The 27,655-nt window shown below is 39.9% G+C and overlaps 1 protein-coding gene across 1 annotated transcript; it reads left to right on the top strand.

Annotated features, from left to right (window-relative positions):
- Positions 1 to 17: 17 nt before the first annotated feature.
- On the top strand, positions 18 to 27,516 carry snx17 (sorting nexin 17). The gene is made up of 15 exons (XM_071479122.1): positions 18 to 788; positions 5,126 to 5,200; positions 7,035 to 7,152; positions 8,509 to 8,573; positions 10,611 to 10,721; positions 12,434 to 12,524; positions 16,711 to 16,798; positions 20,285 to 20,354; positions 20,999 to 21,091; positions 21,377 to 21,580; positions 24,075 to 24,203; positions 24,424 to 24,501; positions 24,865 to 24,939; positions 25,037 to 25,078; positions 25,244 to 27,516. The coding sequence occupies exons 1-15, from the start codon at positions 729 to 731 to the stop codon at positions 25,361 to 25,363; spliced, it is 1,419 nt and encodes a 472-aa protein (XP_071335223.1). The 5' UTR covers positions 18 to 728; the 3' UTR covers positions 25,364 to 27,516.
- Positions 27,517 to 27,655: the final 139 nt, after the last annotated feature.

The following is a 27,655-nucleotide window of genomic DNA, read 5'->3' as shown; positions in this document are numbered from 1 at the left end:
GCCTCTTGATGGGCCACTAGATACACAGAGCAGCGAAAGGCTCGACGCTAATGGTCCACAGTCCTGCGGTTTCTGCGTCTTCTGTCACGTTTTACCTATGTATGTACTCCTTCGCCGAGCACACTTTTCTTCAGCAAATGTAGGAGAAAGGGAAAAACAAGCAAAAACCACAACAAGTGCAACTGTCCCCTCTCACATTACGAAAGGTTTACCAACGGCTCTGCGACGGTGTGGGCTTTGCAGGAACCAACTGCATCTTTTTACCCCGAAACTTCATCCGGTTAACGCTAATGAACTGAATTACCTGTGAATTCTGACAGTGAGTGGATTTTAAGTCATCACGAATTACTTAAAAGTGCGTGGAAAGAGATATTTCAACGCCAACACTGAAGGTGTAATTACTTAACACTTGCAACATGGCTGCTGCGGGGACGCCAGTGAGAAAAGTTTAACACTGACGTGGGAGAAGTTTTATGTGAATGCTAGCTGGTACATGAGTTGTTGTCCGGATAATAAAGTCGTCAGCAGTCTGCTCCAGCCTGGCACCACTTTCCCCGGACTTATAACCAGCGGATGAGCCGTGTGAGAGCCTCCTCCTCCTCTGTAGTCACCGCCGACAGTCACTGCAGTGGACTTTGTGGGGAAACTAGTGTTGTGGTGTCTTCTTCTCCATCGGTGGCGTTGAAGGACTGGTCGTCTGGCGGCAGGAGGCTGTGTTTCGTGTTAAAATGCATTTTTCCATCCCCGAAACGGAGGTTCGTTCGGGAGAAAATGGATCAACCTATGTGGTGAGCATGATCATTTGTGTTTTTTTTTATTTTTATTTTTATTTTTTTTTATTATACCCCGCTTTCACTTAAGCGCTGGTTTCAGCTGGCCACAGGTCGGGCTAATGTCAATGCAGCATGAGTTTTTGTGTTTACTGTTATAAATGATCGGGTAGCATGAGCAGTGATGTGTCAGCACAGGACACACACACACAAAAAAAAAAAAAAAAACTGCCTAGCGCAATAACAAAATCAGCTACACAAATACAGCTATAACAAAATGCTCATTTTGTCACACATGCAATTCATGTGTTTCATAAGGATAAAGTCTAGATAGGTGAATAAACTTGATTTAGAAAATTAAAACGTGAGGGAGTTTAGTAAAAGTGTTTTTGACCTCCAGTGTATTCTGCTCACACAAGCAAAGGACACTGAAAGAATTAAGAGGAAAGAAACCCCACCATGATTTAACATTTTATCTGACATTGAACTAACATGGTAGTTGTGGCACGGTGTCAGAAAAATGTTGCACTGCTGTGGTATGTCTGAGGTTGGCACAACCTGACATGTCATTTACTGACATCAGAGGAAACTTGAGTGTGGCCCAGTCTCTGATGTCTCACCTTTGGCACAACACAGTCTCTTTTGTTTTACAGATTTGAGTCAGCATTTAAGTTTTGCCATAATCATGATATTGCGATTCTCCTTGTTATTTAGAGGCAAAATATGCCCAACATAGCTGGACAGCAGGCTCCTGTAGCCCGTGTGTTTGTTTTTTCATTCCATTGTGTTTCCCATTATGTTTTAAATACTGTGTTATACCCTATCTAATACATGTTGACTTGCAGCTGTGTTTGAAAGGTGCTACGCCTTGTGTTGCCTTGACACATTGGCAGACAGTTGCTGTAGTGTTGAGAGGGTATAATTCATGGGGGTTTGTCAAGGACGGCCAGAGTGAAGCATCATAGACATAAACCATTTTAAGCTTTTGTGGAGGTTTAGCACTGTTTTCCTAAATGAGCCATGAACACCAGTCAGTCACAGACACAGACAGGATACAATGTGCTAATGTGTGGCAGAGGCAGTTTTGTTCCAAACAATTACTGTCAACTCAAAATCATTTTTCCTTGATGTTTTAGAAAACACTAGAACAACAGCACTGATATGAATGCATGTCTTTTTAACATGCCTATGAACAAGGTCTACCCATGAACAAAAGTCATTATGTTGCTAGGGAACAGCTGGGTTCAAGTTTATTTCTTGTCCCTTATGAATATGATATGAACTAAAACTAAAACAACAAACAGGCGTAGATTGTTAGGTCCATTGTTTTGTTCAAAAAAGTTATTGTATCAGATGCTTCATAAAAGAATGCCGCTACTCTCATATTCACCAGATGCTTTGAAATAACATCTGCAACATCTGATTTCCATGTGATACCACACTGGCTGTTCTCAATGTCACATAACTTGCGTATGCTCCTTTTGCATCTTGATTCCATGTGCTCCAAAGAGGGGGGAAAAAAAAATATCCTGGCATAAGCTTGTTAATATTTGTGTGTTTAGTGTCACTGCTGCACAAACATGTTCAAAATTAGCTTTGGCTATAAACACAGTGGTGGACATAGTATTTCATGTATGTCATTTTCACACCAGATTGTTCTGCAAACACCTACTCCTGGTGCTGGAAGTCAGAGTGTTTCTAATCTGAGCATTTCAGGTGCCATTTCTGGCTCCTTTCTACCTGGCTGAGTGCCTTTTTACCCTGTACTGCAGTGAGAGCTTTAAAGCAACGGCTTTTCACCTCTCATCTGGCAGTCCTATGACTGTCATTGTGACCTTCCTGTAACCAGCCCACAGGAAGGGACTTTGCTTGATTATAATGCTGAGAGATGTGTTGTGTACCTTGGAACCAGTAGGCCACAGAATCTGCCGAGTTTGCACAAGGCTTTTTAGAATAACAAGGGCTGCAATTTTTTTTTTTTAAATAAGGAGCTATTCCTGTGCAAACGCAGATGAATCTTTATTTTTGAGAGCTCATGTTTCCTGTTATCTCATAGAATCAATGTATCTTCTCTCTGGTTCACACGGTATTTACAATGTGTATTTGTGTCTTTGTAGGTGTGTAAGAGAGAGATAGGCGTTGGTGCTACTGTAAAGTGATAGTGACTCATTTTGTTTGGGCAAGAAGCGGGTCGGGATTTCGATATGAACAAGTTCATCTGTTTCTCTTTATGGTTTTGCAAGCTGTGGAAGTCGTGCTCAGCAGCATGCCTTTATCAGCCTACATCTGGCAGAGAGAAATATGTATAAACGAAGAGATACAGATGGTTTTCAAAATGTGTTCAAATAAGCACTCAACTTAGGACCGAAACTGATTTCATCCTACTCGTGTCATATTATGTGAGAAGAAGGTTGGTGCAGGGCTCATGGAAATGCAGTGATGAAAAGAGTACCACCTGCACACTGACTCCAAACCGCAACTTTTCAATCACAGTTGGATCTTTGTCAGATGAAAAATGTATAGGCAATGTTTTGATCCCAGTTAGATCTTCTTCGTGGCAAAATTATTTAGATGATATTTTCCAGCTGGAGCTTCATCAGGTCAAAAATATTTAAAGGATTCAATTGCAGTTGGATCTTCTGTTACCAAACTTTTCAACAATGTTTTGAAATGTTTTTGTCCTGATGAAGATTCAGTTGGAATCAAAATGTACAGAATTGAAAAACATTTTGGTTTGGAGTTAGAGGAATAGATCATTGTGGTTATGTTCAAATAAATTCTGTTAAACTGTCTCTGAGTTGAACTGCTTGCCACAAAAAAAATAGGGTAATTTTTTTTTTTTTTTTTTTTTTGTTATCAAACCGAGCCAAAACATTCTGCATACTCATTCTTCCTTCCTGCCTGGATACTGCCTACATGCACATTTTTGTCCATTCATTGGCTTTCCTCCAATTTTTTTTGGGCTTCCTCTTTCCCTCCCGGAGTTTTAATTTATACTTTTCCTGATTTCCTATTGATTGGTAATATAGGTCAGTGATGGCAAGTGCATGCAACAAACTCCTTTTGTTTTGACAGATGACCCACCATGTTGACTATAAATATTCATAATACACAGACAGAAGGGGAAGGAGATTAAAGCACTGAGAGTTTGTGCCTTGACACCCAAATAGAAAATCTCCTCAACGAGCATACAGATCATACTTCCCCTCATCCCTGGGCCAGAGCTGTATGCAGCCTGGTGGAAGCTGATATTTCTTAGCAAATGAAGGAGCCAATATTATTATCAATAACAAAATAGCCCAGTCAAAAACAGGAGTTAGTTTCTTCAATTCTGGGCTCGCAACAAGCAGGTAAGGAAAGGTAATCAGTCGTCTTCATACGCTGGATAATGATTTCTGTTTAGGAATGGATAGCAGCCACTGATTGTTTATAATCAAAACATTAACCAGTTTTTTCAGTAGGTTCCGTGCTGGAAAAGCTTCTGTGTCGTTGTATTTTTCAGCCATTTTCAAAAAAACAAAACAAAAACGGTTTTATTATTTCGAGTTGCAGGATTGACTGGTGGTTAAGCAGAGTTGTGGAACCTTGTGAACAACACTGTATTCTTTTACAGTTCAGGGGTGGTGTTTTGTGAGGGAGCCTGTATGTGGGTAAACTGAAAGGTTTTTTTTCCCCCTTCACTTTGTTATTCATGTGGTTTAGTGTCATTCCCAACACCTAATGAGGCATCTGATGTGAAAAGTAGGACTGCAAGCAGATTGCTGATTCCAAATGGTGGTTTTGTGGAGGAGTATTTAATGATAGCGCCTGTCAAAACAAACAGGGGGTGTCTCAGAGAAAGAATTAAAGATTCTTCCTGTATTTCGTTTCTGTCTGTATTTGTTAGCTTCAGCATAATGCAAGTGGCAGCTGTTTTGATTGGAAAATATGCAGCAGGTTCTGTTTTCCCATGTGGAAGTCAATAGGGTTTGATTGAATCCACTTTCACACTTCATTAGTTTGGTCCACCTGAAAACAAAGACTGAAGAAACACTCAGTGGTGAGAGAAGTTGAAATAAGTTCAGTGCTTTGAGGGATGAATCACTGTTGCTTTGCTGTCTTTCACCAGTTGTGGTTTTACCTCTGCACTGAATTTATTAAGCAGCACTTTGGGAAATGCATTTGAAGAAATTGGACTGCATTGAAAAGCATTTTATTTTATTTTTTGTAGTTTAAGAAAGGGTATTGTCATATTAATATTTAAACATATTCACTATCAGCATTATTTGGTATATGTTTGATTCTTTCATTTTGAAGTTTTTATGTCTGTGGCTACAAGTCTTTCTCCTCACATTTTTCCCTACTTTTTCCCACAGGCATACAACATCCATGTCAATGGTGTCCTGCACTGTCGGGTGCGCTACAGTCAACTTCTTGGCCTCCATGAACAGGTAAGGTTTAAGTCATCACAATATACCCATTGCTGTCAGTGTGCTTTAGACCAGAAGAGACTGGTCTTGCATGTGTGGAGCACTGAACGCTGTTTAAATGCCACCACATCCACCCAGTGTGACCTTTCACTCGTCTTTGTGTCGTACGGTCGATATGCCAGCATCCCGTCACTTTCAATCATGACCATCATGGCTTGAAGTCTTGTGCTGTTGTCTCACCCAGAGTTCAGACTATTGCATGTAAATGGGCAGCATTGTAGAGGAGGATGGAGGGGGTGGGTGACATGGAAGGAATGTTCTTGGCCTTTCTTTCACTTCACCTGCTGGGGAAAGGAACTTAATCTGAAAAAGCAATGTTGATGGAAAGTGTAGAGTTGCCTGGTCTCAAGCTTTTTTTGGTCTCTGCCTGAGTGAAACTTTACACAGAGCCACAGCTATTTGTTAGAGCTGTGTTATTAGGCACTCAGTGTATTCAGCATGTACTTGTTTTTTGTGGTGCAGTGGTTGAAAATAAACATAATCATGAAAGTGGCTTACGTTGAAAAGGTACATGCATTGTTTGTAAAGCATGGATTTAGTTGCTGGATATGTGGTCGGCTTCCTGTGAGCTCTTTATGCCATAAAATCTTTGTCACAACACAAAGGTGTTACAGAAGTGCCCGGTTTCACATTTTCACACGTTAATAAATAAGCAAGGGCCAAACTTCGCTATCTTCTTCCTCAAGTCTGTATTAATCAGTCTGACAGTTGCCGTTGCCTGGCAACAGGGTGTGAGGAAGACACACTCGAATCTTAAAGCATCAACCCCAAAGGGCTTTCTGAGGCGAACGCGTGACCCCAAAACATTCTGGTGATTGCACTGCTCACACTCTGCTCAGTTACTGCTGAGAAAATTTGAATGTTAATTGCTTCTCTTGTTTTTTCTTCTGTAAAGACCTGCAACAAGCTGAGATTTACTCCAGATTTAGGTGACTGATGAATCTGTAACCTGTGCTCAGTGTCTGCTCAGGGAGCTGATTTGTATGTGCAACCAGTGCTGCCTCTGGCGTACTGAAAATACCAAAGGGCAGTATGTTGAGGTGAAAATCACTTCTCTTCCTCTGGTGCCCACGCTGGGCTGCCTTCATCACACCATATGTGCAGGACCTGAGGACTTTATAATGGGAAAAAAATGTGTTCATGAATTCCTAATGATGAGTATGATGTACAGCTTTTGCCCTCAGCAAGATACAGGTTAAAATTAAACCACATTTGGTGTGTGTGTGTGTGTGTGTGTGTGTGTGTGTCTAGATTTGTGAGGTCTTAGTTTAAGACCTCCATAGTTCAAAGCTACCAGCTTTTAGATGACACCAAATGGGAAGAAATGAGTCAAGAAGCTGGAAGACAAAGTAAACTTGGAATGACTAGAGCTTCAGGGTGCCAGATGTGTCTGTGTGCGCGTGTGTGTGTGTATGTGTGTGTGCGCATGCATGTGTGTCTGTGTCTGTGTCTGTGTGTGTGTTATGCACGGAAACTCCACCAGCTAGTCGTTGAAACAGGGCTTAAAATAAACCTGTGATTCATCTCAAACAGCATGAACGTACCTCTTAGAAAAATGAATCCACAACTCTTTAATTCAGGGGACTGCCACTCTGTGCTGAAGTTAATAAGTCTAATCATATAAACCCACATATCTGCTTTCACAGATGTTCTAAATTTAATATAAAAAAGAAAAGACTTCAACTATCTGACTCTCTCAAATATTCACTGTCAGAAGCAGAGATATATGGGTTGTATAGCCTTCAACATTGCAACCTCTTTGTTTAGCTTCACAACTTGTGTTTCATACCAACAGATAAAGAAAGAATATGGCAGCAATGTGGTGCCTGCCTTCCCTCCAAAGAAGATCTTTACACTGACTCCTGCTGAGGTCGAACAGAGACGGGAACAGCTGGAGAAATACATGCAGGCTGGTAAGTTACTCATACTGAGTGGACTTTTTACTGGTGGCTTGTGTTTCATTTCACTTAATTTCTGGCTGAATTTTAATTCCAGCTACAATGTGGTTGTTATTGCCAGTGGTTAAATTAGATAGTACTCGTCTCTGAATTGTGATCCACATGTCCCTGCTCATTTATTTCCCCTTTTCAGTATTGGTGGGAGGGGCATTTCAAAGAAACACTGTTACTTTGGTGCACAAACACTATTTCGTGAAATGTTTGCTTCTCCACAACAATCACAAGAATGACTTGGCTGTGTGTCTGTGGGGAGTCCAGCCATACACTGGTCTTTTCATGCCATAGAAAAGCACTGTTTTCACTGAGGAGCTGATGATCTGAGCACAGTCAGCTGGGACACTGAGCCAAAGCCTCACTAGACACAGTTATGCTGACACACCTGAAAAAAAAAATCCCTACTCAGGATTTCAGACCTGGTAGGGTTTTTAAAAGTTTTATGAGTTTGGATCGTCTAGTAATGATCTGCTTCCTGAAGGGACATTTAACTTTTGTCTGACTGAAAAACTAAAAGTCTCATATCATGTTCAAGAAGCCCACCGAAGTTACATATCCCAGTGTGGGAGGTTTTCAGCATATTGCCCAAATTTTGTAAACAGGTCGAGGGTGAGCTTTCTGCATACACACATGAGTACGTGGAACTGGCAGCAATGCAGAGGGTTTGTTTTAATCCTCTCAAGCACTGGCAGTTACAGCAGAACAAGGAAGCGTTGTTCGAGTGTGTATTTGCTCATAGTCTGGGAGCATACGCACACAGGGTGTTCTTGGCTACAAGTTCAGTTGGTTACATCATAGCTTTTTACATAGTTATGGAAAATGAACTGCCACAAACACAATCTGCTCTGACGCAGATGGCTCGCAGAACTCTCACATTTTGTCAAAGGGTTAGACTAATTTGTAAAAGGACAATAGTGTACAGGGTGATACACACAAATTGTGGTCATACAGGCAACATACATAAACAAACTGCTCTGCAACGGAAAACTGCATCAATAGAAAGACCTCCCTTGATAAAGTGCAGTTTTTTGTGTGTTAAACTAAATTGCTTTGGCAAATGTCTTGAAAGGTCAATGTTCCTATTTCACAGGAAGAAAAAATCAAATTGCATGATAAGAGAACAATTTGGAAGAACTGGGAAATGCTTCTGCTTAAGGAGATTTATGTTTACATAACATCCACCAAAATAGCCTTTACTAATTGCTTGAGTAATCAATTCAAAGGCAAACATATCTGTTTCGACCTCCACTGCTCCTTCCACTTAACAATTAACTAATTTTGTAATTCTGTTGCTCTTATTGTTTCTTTGGTTTACAGTACGTCAGGATCCCTTGCTCGGAGCCAGTGAGATGTTCAACAGCTTCTTAAGGAAAGCACAGCAGGTTGGTATCTGTTTTTTCCCTCCTACCTGCATTAGGCTGTTTTCTGTTGGTCAACAGGCCTGTGAGGACGCAGGGCGTGCTCCTTGAACCAAAAGGCTGATGCAGTCATTTCTGCCCGGCTAGTAATTACTTCTGGCATTGTGGTGGAGTGAGGTAAGTGAGGTAGCTGTATTCTTACTGCGTGTCGCAGTTTGTGGCAACACATACTCTAATCTTAGATTGTGTCATCTCTACTTTTAAATTACTTGTCCTGTAAGATTAGGTTTTTGTTTGCATGCAGAAATCTGTGAAATAATTATGTCAGACATGAAGCTGAGGGGAAAGCAACCCTTTGCCAGACAGATATAGCATTATAGTTGCATTGTGTGTGTGTGTGTGGGTGCTGGATCCTTTTGAACCATTATGTCATTAAAAAAAAAGGAAACATGAGCCACCTAATGATTCATCACCATGAGACCAGCCAAAAAGGTCTTTCTGCAGTACTTAAAATGCAAGAAAAGTCTTAGCTGAAGTGGGTGGGTGCTGTAATAACACAAACTCATGGTATGTTGGTTGCTGCCTGATAGAAAAAAAAAAACAAACAGATATCTTGCCGTTGACTCAAGCAGGGTTGATTCATCATCATTCAAGCTGTGACCTGTATTGCCAGGAGAGCTGTAAATCCAATAACCTTCATGGACAGATTCATCCGTCTGCAGCCACATCACACCCATTCTGCTTCTCCTTCTCTGTCTTCCTCTCGCATTAGACTGTGTATCCCCCCTCCCACCCCCCTCCTCCAGCGCCTTACAGTATGCACTGTGAGGACAGCAGGTGCAGAATAGGAGATGAGTTACCACCCGCTGTTGTCATTTCATCTGCACCTTTAGTGGCAGGGATGTTCTTGGAGACTCCCCGCAGAGGAAACAGGGAAGATAAGAGATGATTTAGCAGTGGTGGTGGTGAGACACTGCCTCGGGACAGGAGAGACCGGGGTTATCCAGTTTAAGATTTCATATTTCATATCATCAGTTCAGAAGCTACTATTAAGAGTTTTGAAATATTCATAGGCTTTTGCAGTTCAGTTTATTTTCCTTACTTGTTATTCATTGATTTTTGTGGATTTTTGTTCCATCGTCTGCCAGAAGCACAAACACAGCAGTAATGAATACAACTCCCTTAATTTCTGTCTGAGCTGACAGCTCTAAAATAAATGGATGGGACTATTAAAGTGGCAACAATTGGTGTATTGCCAGAAAATCTGCAACAATTTTGATCAATTATTAATCATTTATAGTCAAGAACATGTTCTGGTCCCAGTTTCTCAAATGTAAGTATTTGCTGGTCTCCTTATTCTTCTATGATAGTAAACTGAATCTCTTTGAAGACAAGACATCACTTTGGGCTCTGGGAAATTGGAATATCACTTATTACACCTTTTTGACACTTGTATTTGCAGAACATTATGATGGCAGCTACTTTTGTTAAGGAATTTACTCAAGATTTATTTATTTATTTATTTCCCTTAAATCAATCCTTAGTGTCTGCCTTGTCAGACTTCATTTTGTCTGTTGCATAAAAATAATAATCTTCATCAAGTGTCTCCTTCATCTGACTCAAATCTTAACATGCTTCTCTTGAATTGCTAAAATAAAACTGACCTTCCCAGGCCACATGTCTTGTTTTACACTTGGTGAATGAACTTGGTACCACAGATTCCAATCTCGACCCTAGAAACGATGCAGCTGTGCATAGTTTTTTTTTTGTGTGTGTGTCAAAAGTTGATCAGACTCATTTGATTAAAGTGGAAGAGTAATTGTATTTGATTTTATTTGCCAGAGTGTGATAGTATTAAAAAAAGAAAAGTGTAACTGTGAAATGTGCATCTTGGATGTTTTGTTTTTATCTCCACTGGAAATTCAACTTCGCTCTGACAAGCCCTTGTTTTTCTGCCCATGTGACCTGGAAGGATTTTGTTGTTGACTGATTGGAATGAAAACACGTAGCTTACCCATGAAGCTAAAGGAAAGCCTGTTATGTTTTGTGTCCTTCCCACAGGAGACGCAGCAGATTCCCACAGAAGATGTTGCTCTAGACATCTGCCTGTCCAACGGTCAGAAGGTTACAGTCAACATTCTGACCTCAGATCAGACGGAGGATGTCCTCGATGTAAGTGTCAGAGTGTGCTCTGTTAAAGACAACATAAACACACAGTTTTCATAATTTCACTCCAACTCTACAATTTGTAAAGATTTGTAATTTAATTCATAAAAACAAAACATTAATAACTGCTGTTGAAAATGCAGCCATTAGAGGTGGATAACTTGCATAACTAAATATGGGGAATATAGAGTTTATATTGTAAACAATCCTTTTTAGTGTATAGACATAATAATGTTTACATCTGGAAGCTGTTTGATGTAGTGCTAATTAATTCTGCAAGAAGTCTGGATAAGGATAACATCATCTGAGGTCTTTTACTGTGCGTCATCAACCTTTGCAGTGTTGGGAGTCTGTTTAACTGGAGGCATTTGATCTCTGCTGTTCATAACAGTGCTGACAGACACCTGAGAGATTTCCTTCAGGCAGGCAATATTGCTGTAGGCCCTTCTGTAAGCTCAGTAGACAGAACATATCATAAATCAAATGAAATCACATTCATTCATATAGATTGTCTTCACAAAGCAATGTTTAAAGGACGTAATGAAGTCAGGGCTACTTTGATCTAGCTACTGAAAAATCACAACAGAATGATAATGTACAAACAAAACAAAGTAAGACACTTCACATCTTGATGAAAGGCCTGATGGGCATAGGTAAGTAAAATTTGGACAAGGCCAAACCTTTTAGTACATGCACTTCATCTCTGCTCTGCATTGACCATAAAAACACACACAACCAGCAACCACACGCACTCTAAAATAACCCGTGACAGACATGCTGATGTTTCATCATAATGTCTTTGACTATACATCTGGATTGTTAGAGCACTCTTAAAGTGCTCTCATGAAAGTTTAACCACAGATAACCTCTGTGCACCACGGCAGAATATATTTCAGTCACAACAGAGTTTCACACTGTGTGCTGGGAGGGGGATGTCAGGGTTTGTGCGTGCCTGTGTGTGTGTGTGTGTGTGTGAGTGTGTGTGTGTGTATTGTTTCTCAACTATAATTGCTGTGTTTTGTCTCAAAAATTCAGCAACTGCAATCACATTTTGTGGCAGTTGTGCCACAGGAGTTAAAAACCAAGTCGAAAAAGAAATGGCACTATGAAAGCAGCAAAAATAGATTTCTATATCAGAGTTGTCATTGAGAAACCATCCGCTCTGTAAGAATGTAACGGTAGTAAAAAGCCAAAGAGAGTTGGACATTTTAGTTTTCCTGATACTAAAATGTTGTGATTTCCTCCAAAGTGGCAGCTTATGTTTGAGTTTGTGTTCTAATATTTGATAAATGGATCATAATCATAATAATACAGGTTACAATTACAAAAGAAAGCACATTAACCTTCCCAAAACTAAAGAAGCCAATATAAGTCCTGTGTAACACCATAGCACTGTATTTGCTGAATCTTCTTCCATTTCAAATCTGTCACTTTAGAGGTGTTTATATTGTAGAGATGAAGTATGATTGTAGTTATATGCCTTTTTGATCTGCTGCATATTCCAATTATCAGTCAGTGTTTTCACATCACACTGAGCTGATTTTTCTCCTGTTTTAAATCATTTTTGTCTTTATTCCTCATGTCTTACTGAAAGAAGATCAGATGAAGAAATGAAATAACTTAATCTGATTATTAATTAACTCTCTCTCTCTCTCTCTCTTTCTCTCTCCCTCCATCTCTAACTCTTTTTCTTTCTGTCTTACTCTATCTTTCTGCAGGCTGTTGCAACAAAACTTGACCTTCCGGATGACCTTGTTGGTTATTTCAGTCTTTTCCTTGTTCGTGAGGGTGTGGATGGAGGTTTAACATGTGAGTTTCAACATCAAACCCTTAAAAGAATCAGAGGAATAAAACAATTTGGCCTCAAGTTACTTTTCCCTGTCTCTGTTATTAGTGGAAAGCATTCTCCATATGATTCCCTAAACAAATTATTAATTATTGGTCAATAAAAATAGCAGCAAAAAAGCAAAGTAAACAGACCCAGAAATGAATTGTAGGTGAAAGTATGAATTAGTTTGAAGCAAATATTTGAAGGATATTTATTTTCCATTAGAAAGTAGATATGCTGATAATTTAGATCCACCCTTAACCCATTTAAGAGCTTCAGCTTTTAAAATGCTGAAGCTGGAAATCATCAGATAACTGATGTTGTTTATTAAAGCAAACTAAATGTGCAGTACACTTTGCTCTTTGATAAAATAATGTAAATATAAACTACTTCATCTGGTCAGCCAAGGACTGTTCTCAGCAGACACACATCACACTGAACTAAGAGGACACATTATTCTTACAAACAGAAACAAAAGAAAATGGGATTTAGGATTAAACTTTTGTTTAAGCTACACTTTAGAATAACTTTCTGCTAAACCAAAGGGTATTATGTACTGCAATGTCATGCTCTTGAATCTCCCACAATGAGTATGTGTAAATAACAACTGGCAGCAGACCAGCAGCTCAGTTTATCTGTCTCCCTGTTTGGAGATATTCTGTAGTCTAATGAGTCTAATTACAACAGAACTGCATCATCACACTTTGCATCAGCAAATTTTAAATCCTTTTTTTCAGGGTGAGTGTTTAAAAAAAAAATAATAATAATTATAATAAATAATAAACACATAAGATTATTTTAAATTCCTTATTCATATAAATTCCATTAACATTTACCATTAGATGAACATTACATGAAAGTAAAATTAAAACACAAAAGTTTTCCCCGTGTTTTGTCAAACTTCTTAATTTACCAAGAATGAATTAATTCTGCAGTCAAAAGTCCTGCCTGCCTGAGCACGCCACTCGAATCAGGTTGTGGGTTGCCAAGTTGTCGTCACAGATGGGACGAAATTGTATGCATATGTGTGGATTGTGTGTCTAGCTTGTGTTGCGTACACAATCTGGCAACTTGGATAACGTCAAACAAACATACAAAACGTATGCATCCATGTATGATGATTATTTATAATAAAGGTTGAGGGAAGTTTCCCAGGAGAAACAGCAAGGCGCAATGACGCTGGCAGGGTTATTTTGAAATGATAGGAGACTGTCGGGAAGAACTGGAGTGTTGGCAGGTATGCACATGAAACATGATGCAGTTCTTACTGTATCTCTGGCTAGAATGTATGATTCATCTATTTGGTGCTTGGAAGCTGAGTGAGAGCCAGACTCTGTGTGTTTATTGGCTGGCTCATGCAAAAACAGTTGTCCAGTGTTTAGTATGGCTTGAGCTTGCACACCAGGGCATGAGCAGTGTATTCAGGTTGAGAATGAGAATATCTGACACCTGTGTCACCTTCAAAAATTAATTTACACTTTAAACTGCAACTCCATGCAGAAGGACGACACACTGTAAATACAAAAATAAAAAGACATCATTATGGATGGGGGTGAAGATATATGTGGAAAACGAGCAACTCAATTCACACTTTTATTTTTTCCCATCGAGAGTGTTGTACTTCCTCCACACGAGCCTCAGCCAAGCTGCTCTAAATCATTTACAGTTGGTTCAAACTGCAGCTGGGAGGCTACTAACTACAACAGGCCGTCTGTCTCACATTACCTCTGTTCTTACACCCCTCCTTTGGCCTCCTGTAAAATTTAGAATAAACTACAAACGTTCCTTTTGATTATGTACAAGGCATGATCTTGCCCCTGCTCTGATCTCCTCATTCCACCTCTCGACCTCTGATCCTCAGATTTCAGCCTTTTATCTACCCCAGCAAAACAAAAAGCGATCCCCCTTTTACTGTTTTAGCCCCAACCCACTGGATTCATCTTCCCCACTCCATCCGATTTGTTGACTCCCTGGACTATTTTAAGCAGCTTCTAAAAACTCATCTTTATAGGCAAGCGTTTTTTATGGACCTCCATCCCTACACTACCACAACCATTTACTGTCATCAGGAGGGATTTTAACTGTTTCAAGGGGCAAATCCCCAAATACAGAGAAAGACAACATAAAATAATCGCGTGTACTTTGAAATAACACCAGTATTGCCACAGAGGTGGATTTTGCATGTTAGTTAGTTAGCATTACTTGTTAACCCTGTAAATGTTTGTACAGTATATGCCATCATGTCGCTCGGAAACTGTTATTGCACTCTTATTGCAGTTCATCTGTGTTTATGGGGGCAAGATGGCCATATAAATATGATATAACGATGTCTGCTCTCAGATGTTGCCATATTGCATAAACCGTGACAGCTATTCCTTTCGTATTTCATGGTTTATTAGTTGATTAATGGCAGTTCTACAAATCAGTGAGTGTTGTACGGCAGTGGTGGATTTCAGCATGCTTTGTTTTACCAATATGATAAAGTTAGGAACTTAATTCACTGGTTATTTTATCCATGAACTGTTTCTCTATTGTTTTACTTTAATTTACTATATCACAATATAGAGTCTATCAATATAACATTGTCAAATTATATATATATATATATATATATATATATATATATATATATATATATATATATATATATACCATGACAGTAGATACTATCATATCACTCACAAAAAAGCTTTGCAGTTTTACTGACCAGTGCTCCAGCAACCGAGGCTCTGATGATCTGCTGTCTTCTGAGCTCTATTAGTTGTCTCATGTTGCTTATTTAAGTGTACATACAGTTTATGGCAGTTGGCAAATGCTGCTAATGTGATATCAGTAGGATATTTTGTAGTTGTTGTTAAGTCACTGAAATGTTACATTTCTGTGATGTGGGGTATACACAATAGAACTCTTCAGTACTCTGAAGGTGCAGGTCATATTTATTTGTACTTATTTGTTTTTCCATAGGTAACTGTGTGAATGCAAATCATTGTAGGATATTTGCACCTGCTTGCATTGTCACAAGGACAACACAGGCAACAGAACAGGCAGCAGCACCAGCTTTCCACATCAAGATGTTTAAGTTTTCCAATTCATCTTTCCATTTCATCACAGCCCTGTCGGGTCAAATCCCCCCTCAGTCCCTGAGGCGCTGCTCTTCCCTCATCTTCCACCTGCCAAATCCACCCCCCCGTCACTCCCCACTCCTCACGCTAAATCCATTCCAGGCTGAGAGTGGTGCCAGGTGAACTTGGAGGAATCTGTAAATATTGCAGCCATGTTGTATATTCTTGGCACAGTTTGAATCTGAAAATCATAGTGGTATGGAAGAAAAGGGCCGTGTGTTATTATGACTCGAATACGAGAATAAATCTGGCGCAGAAGGCTGCGGATCAAACAAAACTGGTGGTGGGAGTATTGACATAAGGATAGCTGAAGAACTCAATTCCTTACTGACAGGCAGCAAGTTTCCCAGAAGTCTGAGTGTAAATCAATATATGCTGTAAAATATGCAAAGGCATGTCAAAAAGACCCAGTATGTGCTCGTCTTCTTTTTGTGTGCAGTTTTCCATTGACAATTTATTTTGCCGAGGAATGTTTCAAAACATTTTAAGCATTCGGTTTGTAGGGTTTTTTTTTGTTTTTTTTTTTTGTTTTTTTTTTTTAATCCTGCAGAGATTTCCAACATCAAACTGTCCACCAGTGTTTCTGCTTCTTGTACACAGCATCTGTGCCCATAAAAAGAACATGAACATGCTTTTACAAACCTAATGGCAAACTAAAGCACTCTTCAGTTATTGGATTTGGGATGTGCACATTTATTGATGCCTGAAAACCCAGCAGCAGAAACAAGCACCTGAGGTCTCCTTCACTCTCCTGAGGGATCGGGCTGCAATGAAACAGCTGAAGACTAAGGAGTAACACACACACAGCCTAGTATCTTATTTCACATTTGAATACTCGCGCGCGCGCGCACACACACACACACACACACACAGTTTTACCCTTCTGGGACCTGTCCAGATGGAGTCTTCCCATCTTTGATTGTTTGTTGTTGGCATCATTATCCAAATGTCCTTGGGACTTTAGCTGCACTTGTGCCTTACTTCCTCTCTCTCTCTCTCTCTCTCTCTCTCTCTCTCTCTATTCGTTCCTGTGTCTCCCTCTCAGTTGTGCGGAAGCTGCAGGAGTTTGAGCTGCCTTATGTATCCATTACCAGCTTGCGGAGCTCTGAGTTTCACATACTCCTACGGAAAAGGTACCTACCACCTGCTCACATCATGATTTTGAATTTCATCATGTACTTGCCTAAAGTGCTCTCCTCCAAATCTACTGTAATTACAGCTCTGATTCATTGTCCAGAGTATTCATGTGTTATTTATCTAATCCTGTAATGATGCTGGTCAGAGATTCTGTTTTTGCTAAGCAGTACACACATAAACTACATCTGCTGTAGGCACTCACTTCTCTTTTTTCATTCTGGGTGTTACCCATTTCATTCCTTATCTGCAGTGAAGCACTTGTTCTTAATGTGTCAGAACAGCAGTTAGCCTAACTACAGGCTTCTTATCCAGCGTCACCATCTTCCACAAAGTGGCAGTTAATTTGGAAAAGAGACCGGGGTCATTAGTTTTACCATTTACTTTACCAAGGACAGTTATCATGACCAGACAGGTGGCACATTTGACAATCAGGGATTAGACAGAAACATAATTTTGATGATGTTGCAGCATGGAGCTGGACAATAAACTGTATTTCAGTTCACATGATGAATCCTAACACTTACTTAAGTTTCCTCATATAGCAATATAGCAACAGATTGTCTTTAATTTTACAGTAGCTAGAACAACCAGTGACATTTAACCAGGATTCAAATTAACCAACCAGCCAACAGCATAATGCCTTTTGGATAAAAAAAGAATTGTCACTACATTTATTCCAGTCAAAGTGATTTATGTTAATGTAGACTTCAGGTCATTTTGTCCAGCCTCGCTGCAGCGTGCTTCCTGCTGCTTTGCAAGCTGAACAGGGAACTTCACCAATTTAACACATCAAAGTCTGTTTAAATGTCATGGTGAGTACTGCAGCCTACATGAAAAAAGCTTTACAAAGCTTTTGTTGCTCCAGAGGGAGCTGCACAAAATCTGATAAATTGCCTAAAGTGATTGAGTCATCAACTGAGGCTGAAGATTACAAGTTGGAAAATGATAAAAAAAAAAAAAAAATCTGGGCGTGTGAAGTTAGAAAGAGTGAGGTTACCAGACCCTGAGGCCTGTTCTTCATTTCTTCATCAGGCCAGAGGCTCGAGGCTACATTAGCTGTAGTAGCATAATACAACCAAATCTCTTACTGAACTGTTCCTGGTCGAGATCCACTGTGGGTAGTTTTGGCAAGGAAGAAGAGTGTTGAATAAAAAAAAAAGATAATATTGCTGGTGCTGCTGCATCGATTGTGTTCATTCTTTTAAAAAACTGTCCATCCTGAGTCTGACTAATGAGGTCAGAGCTTAATCAGTGTAGTCTCTGAAGAATCTAAAGCTATGGCCAGAATGACGTCCCACTGGAAGCTGCACGCCTGTGCTCAGTGTTTCTCGCAGGTTGACAGTTTATTTGCAGGTGTTTGACAGAGGAGGGAGGAGAGTGGGTCGTTCCAGCAAAACATGGGGACTGTTTGGAACTAAATCCCTTGTTTTTGACAAACCAAACTACAGGAAACACACTTTTTTATACTTTAGTGTTAAACAGTTACCAATAGTACTTCCTTAAACTTTACAGCCCTTCCAACAGCACAGCTCACATGCTGTATTTTATCATCCCCTTTGGCTTTACCTCTGCTTCTGGCCTTTTTATGTTTATTTTATCTTTTCTGAAAACAGTTTAAAGTTACAGACAAAAATGCACAAGTGTAAGTTTGCGTGTTATTAGAGGGAAATGGGGTCAGGGGCTGCTTCTGCAGAGAAATAAGGAGTAAGCATTAAGCCAGCAAGCGTTGTGTGTCACTAAAAATACAAAAAATATGAAAAACCTTCTCGGGTGGGAGCAAATCTATTTGGGTGGATCAGCCAAAGAAATTCTGTGCATGGAAAATTCTGATGCTGCTTCTCCCTTCAGTCTGAAGTTAGTGACTGCTCCCCTCTCCAACTTCACATTTTTCTACTTCCTCATGTGTCTATTCTTTCGTCACCCTGCCCCCTGCTGACTGAGGTACACAGGATGTTTACTTTCTTTCTGCCTCAAGGAAAGTCTTAGTCCTCCTGACCTAGTTTCACTGTGGTTTGTAGAGCAGCGAGGGAAGAGTGAATGTAGAACTAACAAGTGGAGGTGGAGGAAAAACAGACCCCCAGTGTATGAGATCCAGGGGAGGATCAGGCTAAAAATGGAGGAAATGCTGCGTCTGTCCAGTGAAAACATTAAATCAGCCTCATGTCAACCTTTTTTTGTTACACAGTTCTCCAAAGCATTCACAAAATGAAAACAGGAGTGTGAATAGTAGGTTTTTGTAGGTCAGCAGCTATATGCACTTACATATTCATAATGGAAAAGTGTAGCAAATCGACATTTTCAATCAGTATATGCATTAAGAAAAAAGCTCCCACAGACACACACATCTTGACTCAACTCGCCGTATTCTCCAGTTCCTTCTCTTTGCTCCTTTTTTCACTCTCGCTCCATCTTCTTTTCCCCTGTTACCTGCTTTGAATTTCAGATGTGGCAGGGCAGCATGCTTCATGTCTGCTTGAACAACTTCTCCATCCACCAGCAACCCTGTGTCATGAAATTACAACATGTTAAATTTCAAGCCTGTGCTGGAAGTGTTGGAGGACATGAATGATATTTTGCCACAGCACAAAATAAAAAAAATTCAGTGCTGTGCTAACTCAGATGGTGGTAGTCCCATCCTGGAATATGAAACCATTGTCAGTTAAATGAAGAAATTAAATCACACTGAGTGGAAAATATGGCCCAAATCATTTTCATCAACAGTGATTGGTTTGCCAGATGTGATCTTTCCTAGCTTTCCCACATTTGTGACATTTTCACTATTATTCACAGATCTGACCTCATCTTTCTCCTTAAACTATTTCATGCATTTTTTTTTTTTTTTTTTTAAACGTCTTGCTCTACTCCTCAGGCTGCCCTCCGGCACCAACACATCAGTAATACTTGTAATCCACATCATCATCAGCAGAGCAACCAGACAAAATGACCCTTGAGATGAATACTCACGCTGCTACGCTGAGTTTAGTCTGCAAGTCACTCTCATTTCACTGATTTGAAAAAGAGTCACGTCAGGTGTATATCTGACATCATTGTATCATCGAAGTCGATTGCACATTGCTAACCCTCAGGCCCCTGGTGTCACCATCCAAAGAAAACCACACATCTCCAGATGAGGTGATTTTGCGTTTTTGAGCTGAACTGAAGGATTAAGCATTGAGACAATCTTAACCTACCAATTAAAAGCACTGCATTATCCAAAAAATGCATTGTCACAAAAGTGAATACAGTGTGAATGTCAATGTTTGTGAGATACATTGTTTACAAAGGACATAGGGAGATGATGGGATGGGAGATGATACACCTGGTGGCAAATATGATGGTTATTTTGTGGAGTGTGTTGCAGGCTCCAAGTCATTCAAAGAAATTGTCACTGTCAATAGTAACTGTGCAACTTTGTTAATTTATAATGTGTGTTTGAATATAGATTTGTAGAAACTGACTGTTGGTGCCATTTCCTCCTGCAGCTATTGGGACATGGCGTATGATTGTGACGTTACCGAAAACAGAGTTGGCCTGAATTTGCTATACGCCCAGGTAAGTGATTTCATGACTTGTGTAAACCAGAGACTGATGTTTATTTTCAGCTGTAGCAGTAGTCTTAAAAAATAAAAAGATTTTCTTTGAGGTGTGAAAATAAACACATCTGTTGTTTTTTATTGAGCGCACATGGAGCCAGCTTCACATCAAGAAAACTAAATCAAGCAACTGCTACATCCCTGGGCTGCCAAATCCTTTTGTCCGTCTTCTGGGCCACTCCACTATCTGCTAGTGGTGTCAGCTTGTTCTGACTTTGCAACACCCTGGATCCTGTACCTCTTTGTGGCCCTACGTGATCCTATTAATAGCGTATTCCCTTCGCCGCGACAGCTGTCATCCGTTGTATTAAGCATTTTTGGTGTGGCTAATTTGATTAAAATCTGGAATTGCAGAGTGTTGCCTCTGTGCAACTGAGAGGAGGTTTGAAGAAGGAAATCAAAGAAAAATAAATAGTGTTTGCAGCATGTGCATTTGTGCATGTTTCTGTGTAATTATTTGCTGAGCTGCTCTGTTTACACGAAAGGCTTGTGGTGGGATTTCTCCCACATGTACAAAAGGAAACCAAAAAAAAAAAAAAACTGGCTTTATTTTGTTCGTTTGTGCAAAAAGATGAACTTCAGTTCTTGTTTTTGCTTCACCAGACAGTGTCTGACATTGAGCGAGGCTGGATACTCGTCAACAAAGACCAGCACAGGCAGCTCAAGTCACTGCAGGAGAAAGGCTCCAAGAAAGAGGTAAGCAAGGGCATCCTGTAGGTTATTCAGCCTCCACAGAAACTAACTTGAATCCAGCTGACACTCAGAAATGTCATTGTCCGAGGATAAATCTGTAGACCACAGAGAGCACTGCCTCTAGTGTATTCTGTTATGCAATTAGCCTAGTTTTTCCCATGATATGAATTTTTAATCACATCAATCCAGTAGAGAATTCAGACGGTCCTCCTCAGGGATTAGACTGAGACAGATTTTTTTTTAAGAAGTTAGTCATCTAAAATTGTTTTTGTTATGTTTTCTTTCCAGTTCATTCATCTAGGTCAGACGCTCAAATATTATGGCTATATCAAGTTTGACCCATGTATTACCGACTTCCCTGAGAAGGGCTGCCAAGTCATCGTCAGCGCCGGCAACAACGAGCTCAACTTCCACGTCAAGCTGCCCAACGAACAAATGAAGGAGGGAAGCTTCAAGGTCACGCGCATGAGGTGCTGGCGAGTCACGTCTTCCGTAAGTGGAATTGTGTGCAAGATGGCGTGAGGATGAGTGAATTCACCTTCAGGCATGTCTGCATCTCTGAGGCTCTGAAGTAATCAAACTCGAATCCCTCCACATTATTAGGAGACTGTGACTTTGGCTAGAGCCCATCTTAAACCAACCTCCCCCTGTGCTCCCAAAGTGGCCCGTTTACCAACCTCCTCTCACCACTGCAGCACAAACTGATGTCTTTAGACTTGCCAAGCATTAGTTTTTACTCCTATTGCTTGCTGAAAGTGCTGACCTCCGTACCATCTATCTTCATCAGTCCAATTACCCAGACACGCAGCCCACACAAGGATAGTGCTTTATTGATCCAGCAGCATCCTTTGTTTAAACTGATAATTGTCCTTTGGTGAGGAGAGAATCTGATGGCATGCAGGCGGCATACATTGCAACTATTACAACTAATGCAGTAAAAAAAATTCTATGAGTATGAAAACAAAACTTTAGAGACCTTCAAGGAAACAGCAGTGGTACAAAGAAGGATTTATGTCAAACGATATTGTTTAGACTTGTCACCTGGTAACTGAGATGCTGTCACGATCTACAGCTCAGCAGATGACAGTGATGGTTTGATCAGGCCTATGCATCTCAGGTGGTAAATGAATGCAGCGTGCTGCACTATCAACGAAAAAAAAGAACAGGAAATATTTCACTTTGAGGCAGTGAAAGTCAGCTCAGACTTTGTGGTAAAAAAAAAAAAAAAAATTTAAAAATCCACACGGGAGCAAAATGATTTTTAAAGGGGATTAACGTTCAGCCAAGCCTGTGTTACAAACTACATGGGTATGGGTTTGTAACAAGTTGGCATTTAGGAGCCAGGGAGGATCTAATGAAGATTTAGATCCAATTCCATTGTAGGAAGTGTGGTAGTGTGTGGTTTTGGAGCTTGTATACTGGAGACTAAAAGGATTTCTCGGCTTCTGCTGTACTGATTTTGACCATGATCTTGTAAATACATTTCTTAATAGAAATGCAATACTAAACTTATACAGAATTTTTCAATTTAACTGATACATTAAAGATTAAACTCTCTATTTGCAGCTGTATTTTTGTTCTTTTGAAACTGTAGTAGCTGGCAAGAAATCCGAACGAATCCCTCATCTAAAGAATAAAAGAAAGCATCTCCATAACTGTCACCCTCAGAAAAAAATGAGCATGAATTAAAAACCATCGTGCGCCACGCAGTTGATCTGCCTTGAATATGCATTTCTTTCTGCTCTCACCCAGTCAGTCATCTTGAAGAGGCAGTTCCTCTGAAAGCTGGTGCAGTTTACTTTCACTTCTTTGAAGAGCTCAGAACAGCATTACACGCAGCTCTACCCACATCACCGCCATTTGAAAGATGAACGTTTACAGACGCCAGGCCTCAATTAAGTAGAGATGGAGCAAACAGGTCACTTTTGTATCGCATTAGTGCTCGAGCAGCAGCTATTAACGTGTATCACAGAAGCTTTTATAAGTCTACAAAAGTTAATTTGCACAGAGATCTGGACACATGGCAACACATCAAAAATTAAAATGCATGTTGGCTTGTCTGATTACAGACTAAGCCCCTCCCCCTCCCCCCACTGTCCAGCAGGGTGATTAATTCCTCAGCTCATTCTCAGAGGTCAAAGTCACTTTAATGAGCCCTTTCCTTTCCAACAGACTATTCAAAACATCTCATTTGGTGCAGCACTGCAACCCCCTTGTAGCCAAATCTCAAATTGCATCCGGAAGAGCACATATAAACAGCTTGAGTGTGTGTGTGTGTGTGTGTGTGTGTGTGTGTGTGTGTGTGTGTGTGTGTGTGTGTGTGCGTGTGCGCGCACATCAGACTTTTGTTTTTATCAGTATTCTTTATTTATTTAATCTTTCTGTGTGTGGCTAGCATGGGAGGTATAGTTAGTTTCTGGCCCAGAGGAAACTGACTGAGTGGGGAGCAGAGGCCTCATAAATGAGGAATGAGGGCTCATCTCCAGGGAGCTGCGTGTGTCGCTGAGCTTCACGAATTTTTTGAAAGCATTTGAAATTCTGTATCAGTGCATATTTCTTTTCTTTCTTTGCACCCATGTTAATCTTTTAGTATGTGTCGCCTCAAGATTTGGCTGGATGTCATTATGTGATGCAGCAGCTCAAGAATGGCAGCTTAAGAAGAAGAAGAGATGAATAGATGTAGGATAGGAAATGTGATTTAGCTGCTCACATGTACATGACCCTCCAGTCATGGAATAGAATAGCAACTTAAGAATGTAAGTTGGTTAAGACCTATGGAAATGTGTCTTTTTTGAACATTTTAAACACGAGAAGGCAAATTTAACTTGAAGGCTGAAGGAGGAAAAAGCCCACAATAGATAGAAATAAAATAGAATAGAAATAAATCACAAGCGGTTGATGATAACAGCTGCAGCAGTTGTGGTGTATTGTACGTTTAGAAGATTGTAATGATGATCGCACTTTTTTTTTTTGTCCAACACTGCAGCAAGTCCCCATAGCCAATGGTACAACTAATCCCTGCAGCTCAGCCAAGTGCGAGGTCAAGCTCGAGCTGGCCTTCGAGTATCTGATGAGCAAGGACCGCCTCCAGTGGGTCACCATCACCAGTCAACAGGTAAGAGGTCACTGACAGAGTCAATATGGAGGCAACGAGCATTCAATTCAATTATGATTGTGTTTCTTATGAGTAGAGCATTTTGTCCCTTCTGTTCTTCTTCAAACAAACTATTCCGGTGTGTATTTTCAGACCGTCTGAGAAGGAGTTCTGATGAAAAATTACTTCAGTGAGTTCAGGAATGTTATAATATTCCAGATTTGTCTGACTTTGATTTCAGGCTATCATGATGAGTATCTGCCTTCAGTCTATGGTGGATGAATTAATGGTGAAGAAGTCAGGTGGCAGCATTAAGAAGGTATGTGTAAAGAAAAAATATGTTTCATAGCTACATCCTTAAAAACACATCTGTTTGAATCTGTTTATACTGTATTCTGATTTGTATTTAAAATCAGTCACTTAACACAGTTTCCCACATTTTACTGAAGGAAATGGGGTTTCCATACTTTAAATTTCTCGATTTAAACACATGACAGCATCTTCCAACATCTTTTTTGACCGTGAATGGATTTTCTACATTACTTTCTGTTTTTTTATTTTATTGATTGTGGAGATATCAAGATTGGATTGCTGTGCTGAAATCATAACACATGTAAATGTAAAACAAACCTTACAATGAAGTATGTTCTTGACTTCTTTTTGCCGTCTTGTCACCTTCTAGATGCTGAGGAAACGACACAACGGCTCCATCCACCGAACGGACATTCAGCAAGCTGTGAAATCTCCCCCTCTGCTGGTGAGAAACAGGACAAGCTTCTTTTTGCCTTGGACTTAGTGTAGATCTAAGGTGTAGGTTCGTTTAATTCTTAATGGTTTGTTTTTTTTGGCTGCAGGACTCCCCTGACCCGAACCGCGAACAAATTGTCAAACTCTCAGTGAGTATTTTTGTTTTCTCTTTTGGCATTGATTTGATTGTGATGTATTGCGCTCACAAAATATTGGAGTTGGAAAAAAAAAAAAGAAAAATGCAGCAGCTGAATCATATTCTAATAAATCAGTGTCAGTCCAGTGTTAATTACAGTATTGATTATTCCATTCAGACCAAGCTGAGCTCAGTGTCCCTCCGAGGGATCAGCGCCTCCAACTCAGCAAACGACATCAGTGGCAATGATTTCCATGGCAACTATGCTTTCGAGGGAATCGGGGACGATGACCTGTAAACACCCCCCCACCCCCACACCCCCTCCCCCCAATTCTCCCTCCTCCCCACTTCATTCCACTGTCAACAACTGGGATGACAAAGATTATGAGCTGAGCCGAGCCGAGCGGACCACACACTCGTCCGATTCTGCAAGATTGTAGCTTCTTCCTGGATAAATCGCTGCCTTAAGCTCTCGTTTAATCTTTGACAGTGTCCTTTCTTTCAGACTCTTAAAAGCTCATCTTAATTTGTGTTTGAGTAACAATCATCATATTCAATTGGAACTTTGTCCCCATTTTATGAAACTTGTGGGAACATAGAGCACATGGCATGCAAAGCTACAGGTACTCGAATAGTGAAGCTTCCTGTTTGTTACTGACAGATTCGTACTTCTTTTTCATGCACACAGATTACTGGTTCATCAACTATGTGTGAAGCTCTATAACGCAGTTACATTGCCGAGGTACAAAGTTAATTTAAAATATTATAAACTACATGAAGAATACCTGATGGCTGCATGTTGCTTTCCAACCGGAGCCAAATGTTTAGTGAGACCAGGCACTAGTGATAATACAGCAGTCCTGGACGTGGATAGTTATTGAGATGACCAGTCCAGCGAATGTGTGTAAATTGATCTCAAAACTGTAGACTATTCAGAGCGCCTGCTTGCTTATATGATCAATGTTTGGCTTGGCTATATACCAAAATGTCATGTTTTTATACTGTTAGTGATCCTCTGTGTGCCATGCTATCCATGTGCCAAGTCAGTTCATATCTCAGCGGGATACCAGTGGTGTTTTCAGCTTATGTTTGAGGCGCAGTCACTCATACTGCCTTCAGAAATAGTCTGATGCCTTAACTTTTACCTTATTTTTTTTGGCCTTCATGGCTACATTGTCATTCAACGTGACACATTGGTTCAAACTTAAAGTAAACGTCAGTGTCCGCCGGTGTTACCTAGAATCTTGCAGAACTTGATAGATGGTTGATTTGGCCGCGCCGCTTGCACTTGCTGAACTGATCATTTTGCACAGTATTACAGGTGGAGATGAATGTTTGAGTGGAAGCTTGAGCATGACTTTAAACATTTTGTGGAGATTGTTTCCAAGGGGCTCTGTAAATCCATCTGTGATTTTTTTTTTTTTTTTTTTTTGTTCTTTTTTTTTTTAACCAATTTTTTAAGGTTTCTCATAAATGCCAAATTATAGTTTACTAAAGCATTTTGCACAAAATAAACATAAAAAATTATGACAATGTCACTTTTTATATTATGTACATGCAATTAAGTATTCTGAACATTTACTAATATCTTTATCATCATAGCTTATTGTAATCAAATAGATCAAATGTAATCTAAGCTGTATAGAACAAAAAGTTTAAATGGACTAACATTTATCATTGTTTACATAATGTTTAGGGGACTTTTTAGTTAAAATGTAAAGTGTTTACAAATTTTGCATCTGATTTTCTTTGTCTTGTTCGTTTTGGGCAAGTGATGGTGGAGTATTCTTAGGGGCTTCAGTTCATTGTAATTTGTACGTACATTGTGCCAATCATCTCAGAGGATTTCGCTGAAAAAGGTGCTTTGGTGAAGTGGCTAATGTGATCACAATTGCTGGAGTGAGCTACGTTCATGGAGGGCAGGCAACAAAATGAACATATCCCATTGTTTTAAACAACATGTCATTCCATTTTTTAAAATTGCTAGTAGCTTCATTTATTTTAAAAAGCTGCTTCTTGGCGTGTTCTGAAGCCTCTAAATGTAAATCAGTGCCAACCTATCAACAGCTTTACTCTCACTGGTAGCCACAACTGTAAACAAAATGTTCTCAATCTTAATGTCTTGTTATTTTCACTGCTGTGCTTCGTCTTTGTCTTCAGTTGTATTTTTAGTAGAGGGATGTGGACAACACCAGCCATCTTTATTTTCTCTATTCATGTCAATACCAAGTACATGGAAGCTGCAAGGTCCTGGGTTTTAATAAATGTGTAGGTGCCAAATCACACGTTAAGTGCATTAACGTCAGCATCACCATTAAACTAAATTTTTTACAAAAAATTGTATTGACTTGATTCGTTCCACTACTTTTCATTTTGATTTTAGTGGTAAGGTCAGTGACAACTGTCTGGTCTGTTTGTCATGATGCTAAAATAAACTCTGAAATTAGATGACCTTGTGGTTCTCGGTTGTCAGTTAATGGTCCATTTGAGTCATTTCTTCATCACTGCTCTGCATTACTCCCACGTTTATTAACAGCAGCAGCTCCGGTCCGGTCCTCTGCCGTGTAATATGCCAAGAGTGCTACTCAGT

This window comes from Trachinotus anak, unplaced genomic scaffold (assembly GCF_046630095.1).
Source record: "Trachinotus anak isolate AG129_WGS33_773 ecotype Australia unplaced genomic scaffold, CSIRO_AGI_Tana_v1 ptg000005l, whole genome shotgun sequence".
NCBI lineage: Eukaryota > Metazoa > Chordata > Actinopteri > Carangiformes > Carangidae > Trachinotus > Trachinotus anak.
This window is presented reverse-complemented; position numbering and strand designations above follow the sequence as displayed.

Coding starts and splice junctions, on each gene's coding strand:
- snx17 (XM_071479122.1), top strand. CDS start 729: ATGCATTTTTCCATCCCCGAAACGGAGGTTCGTTCGGGAGAAAATGGA. Junction 5,201..7,034: donor TTCTTGGCCTCCATGAACAG/GTAAGGTTTAAG, acceptor TCATACCAACAG/ATAAAGAAAGAATATGGCAG. Junction 21,581..24,074: donor GCTGGCGAGTCACGTCTTCC/GTAAGTGGAATT, acceptor CCAACACTGCAG/CAAGTCCCCATAGCCAATGG.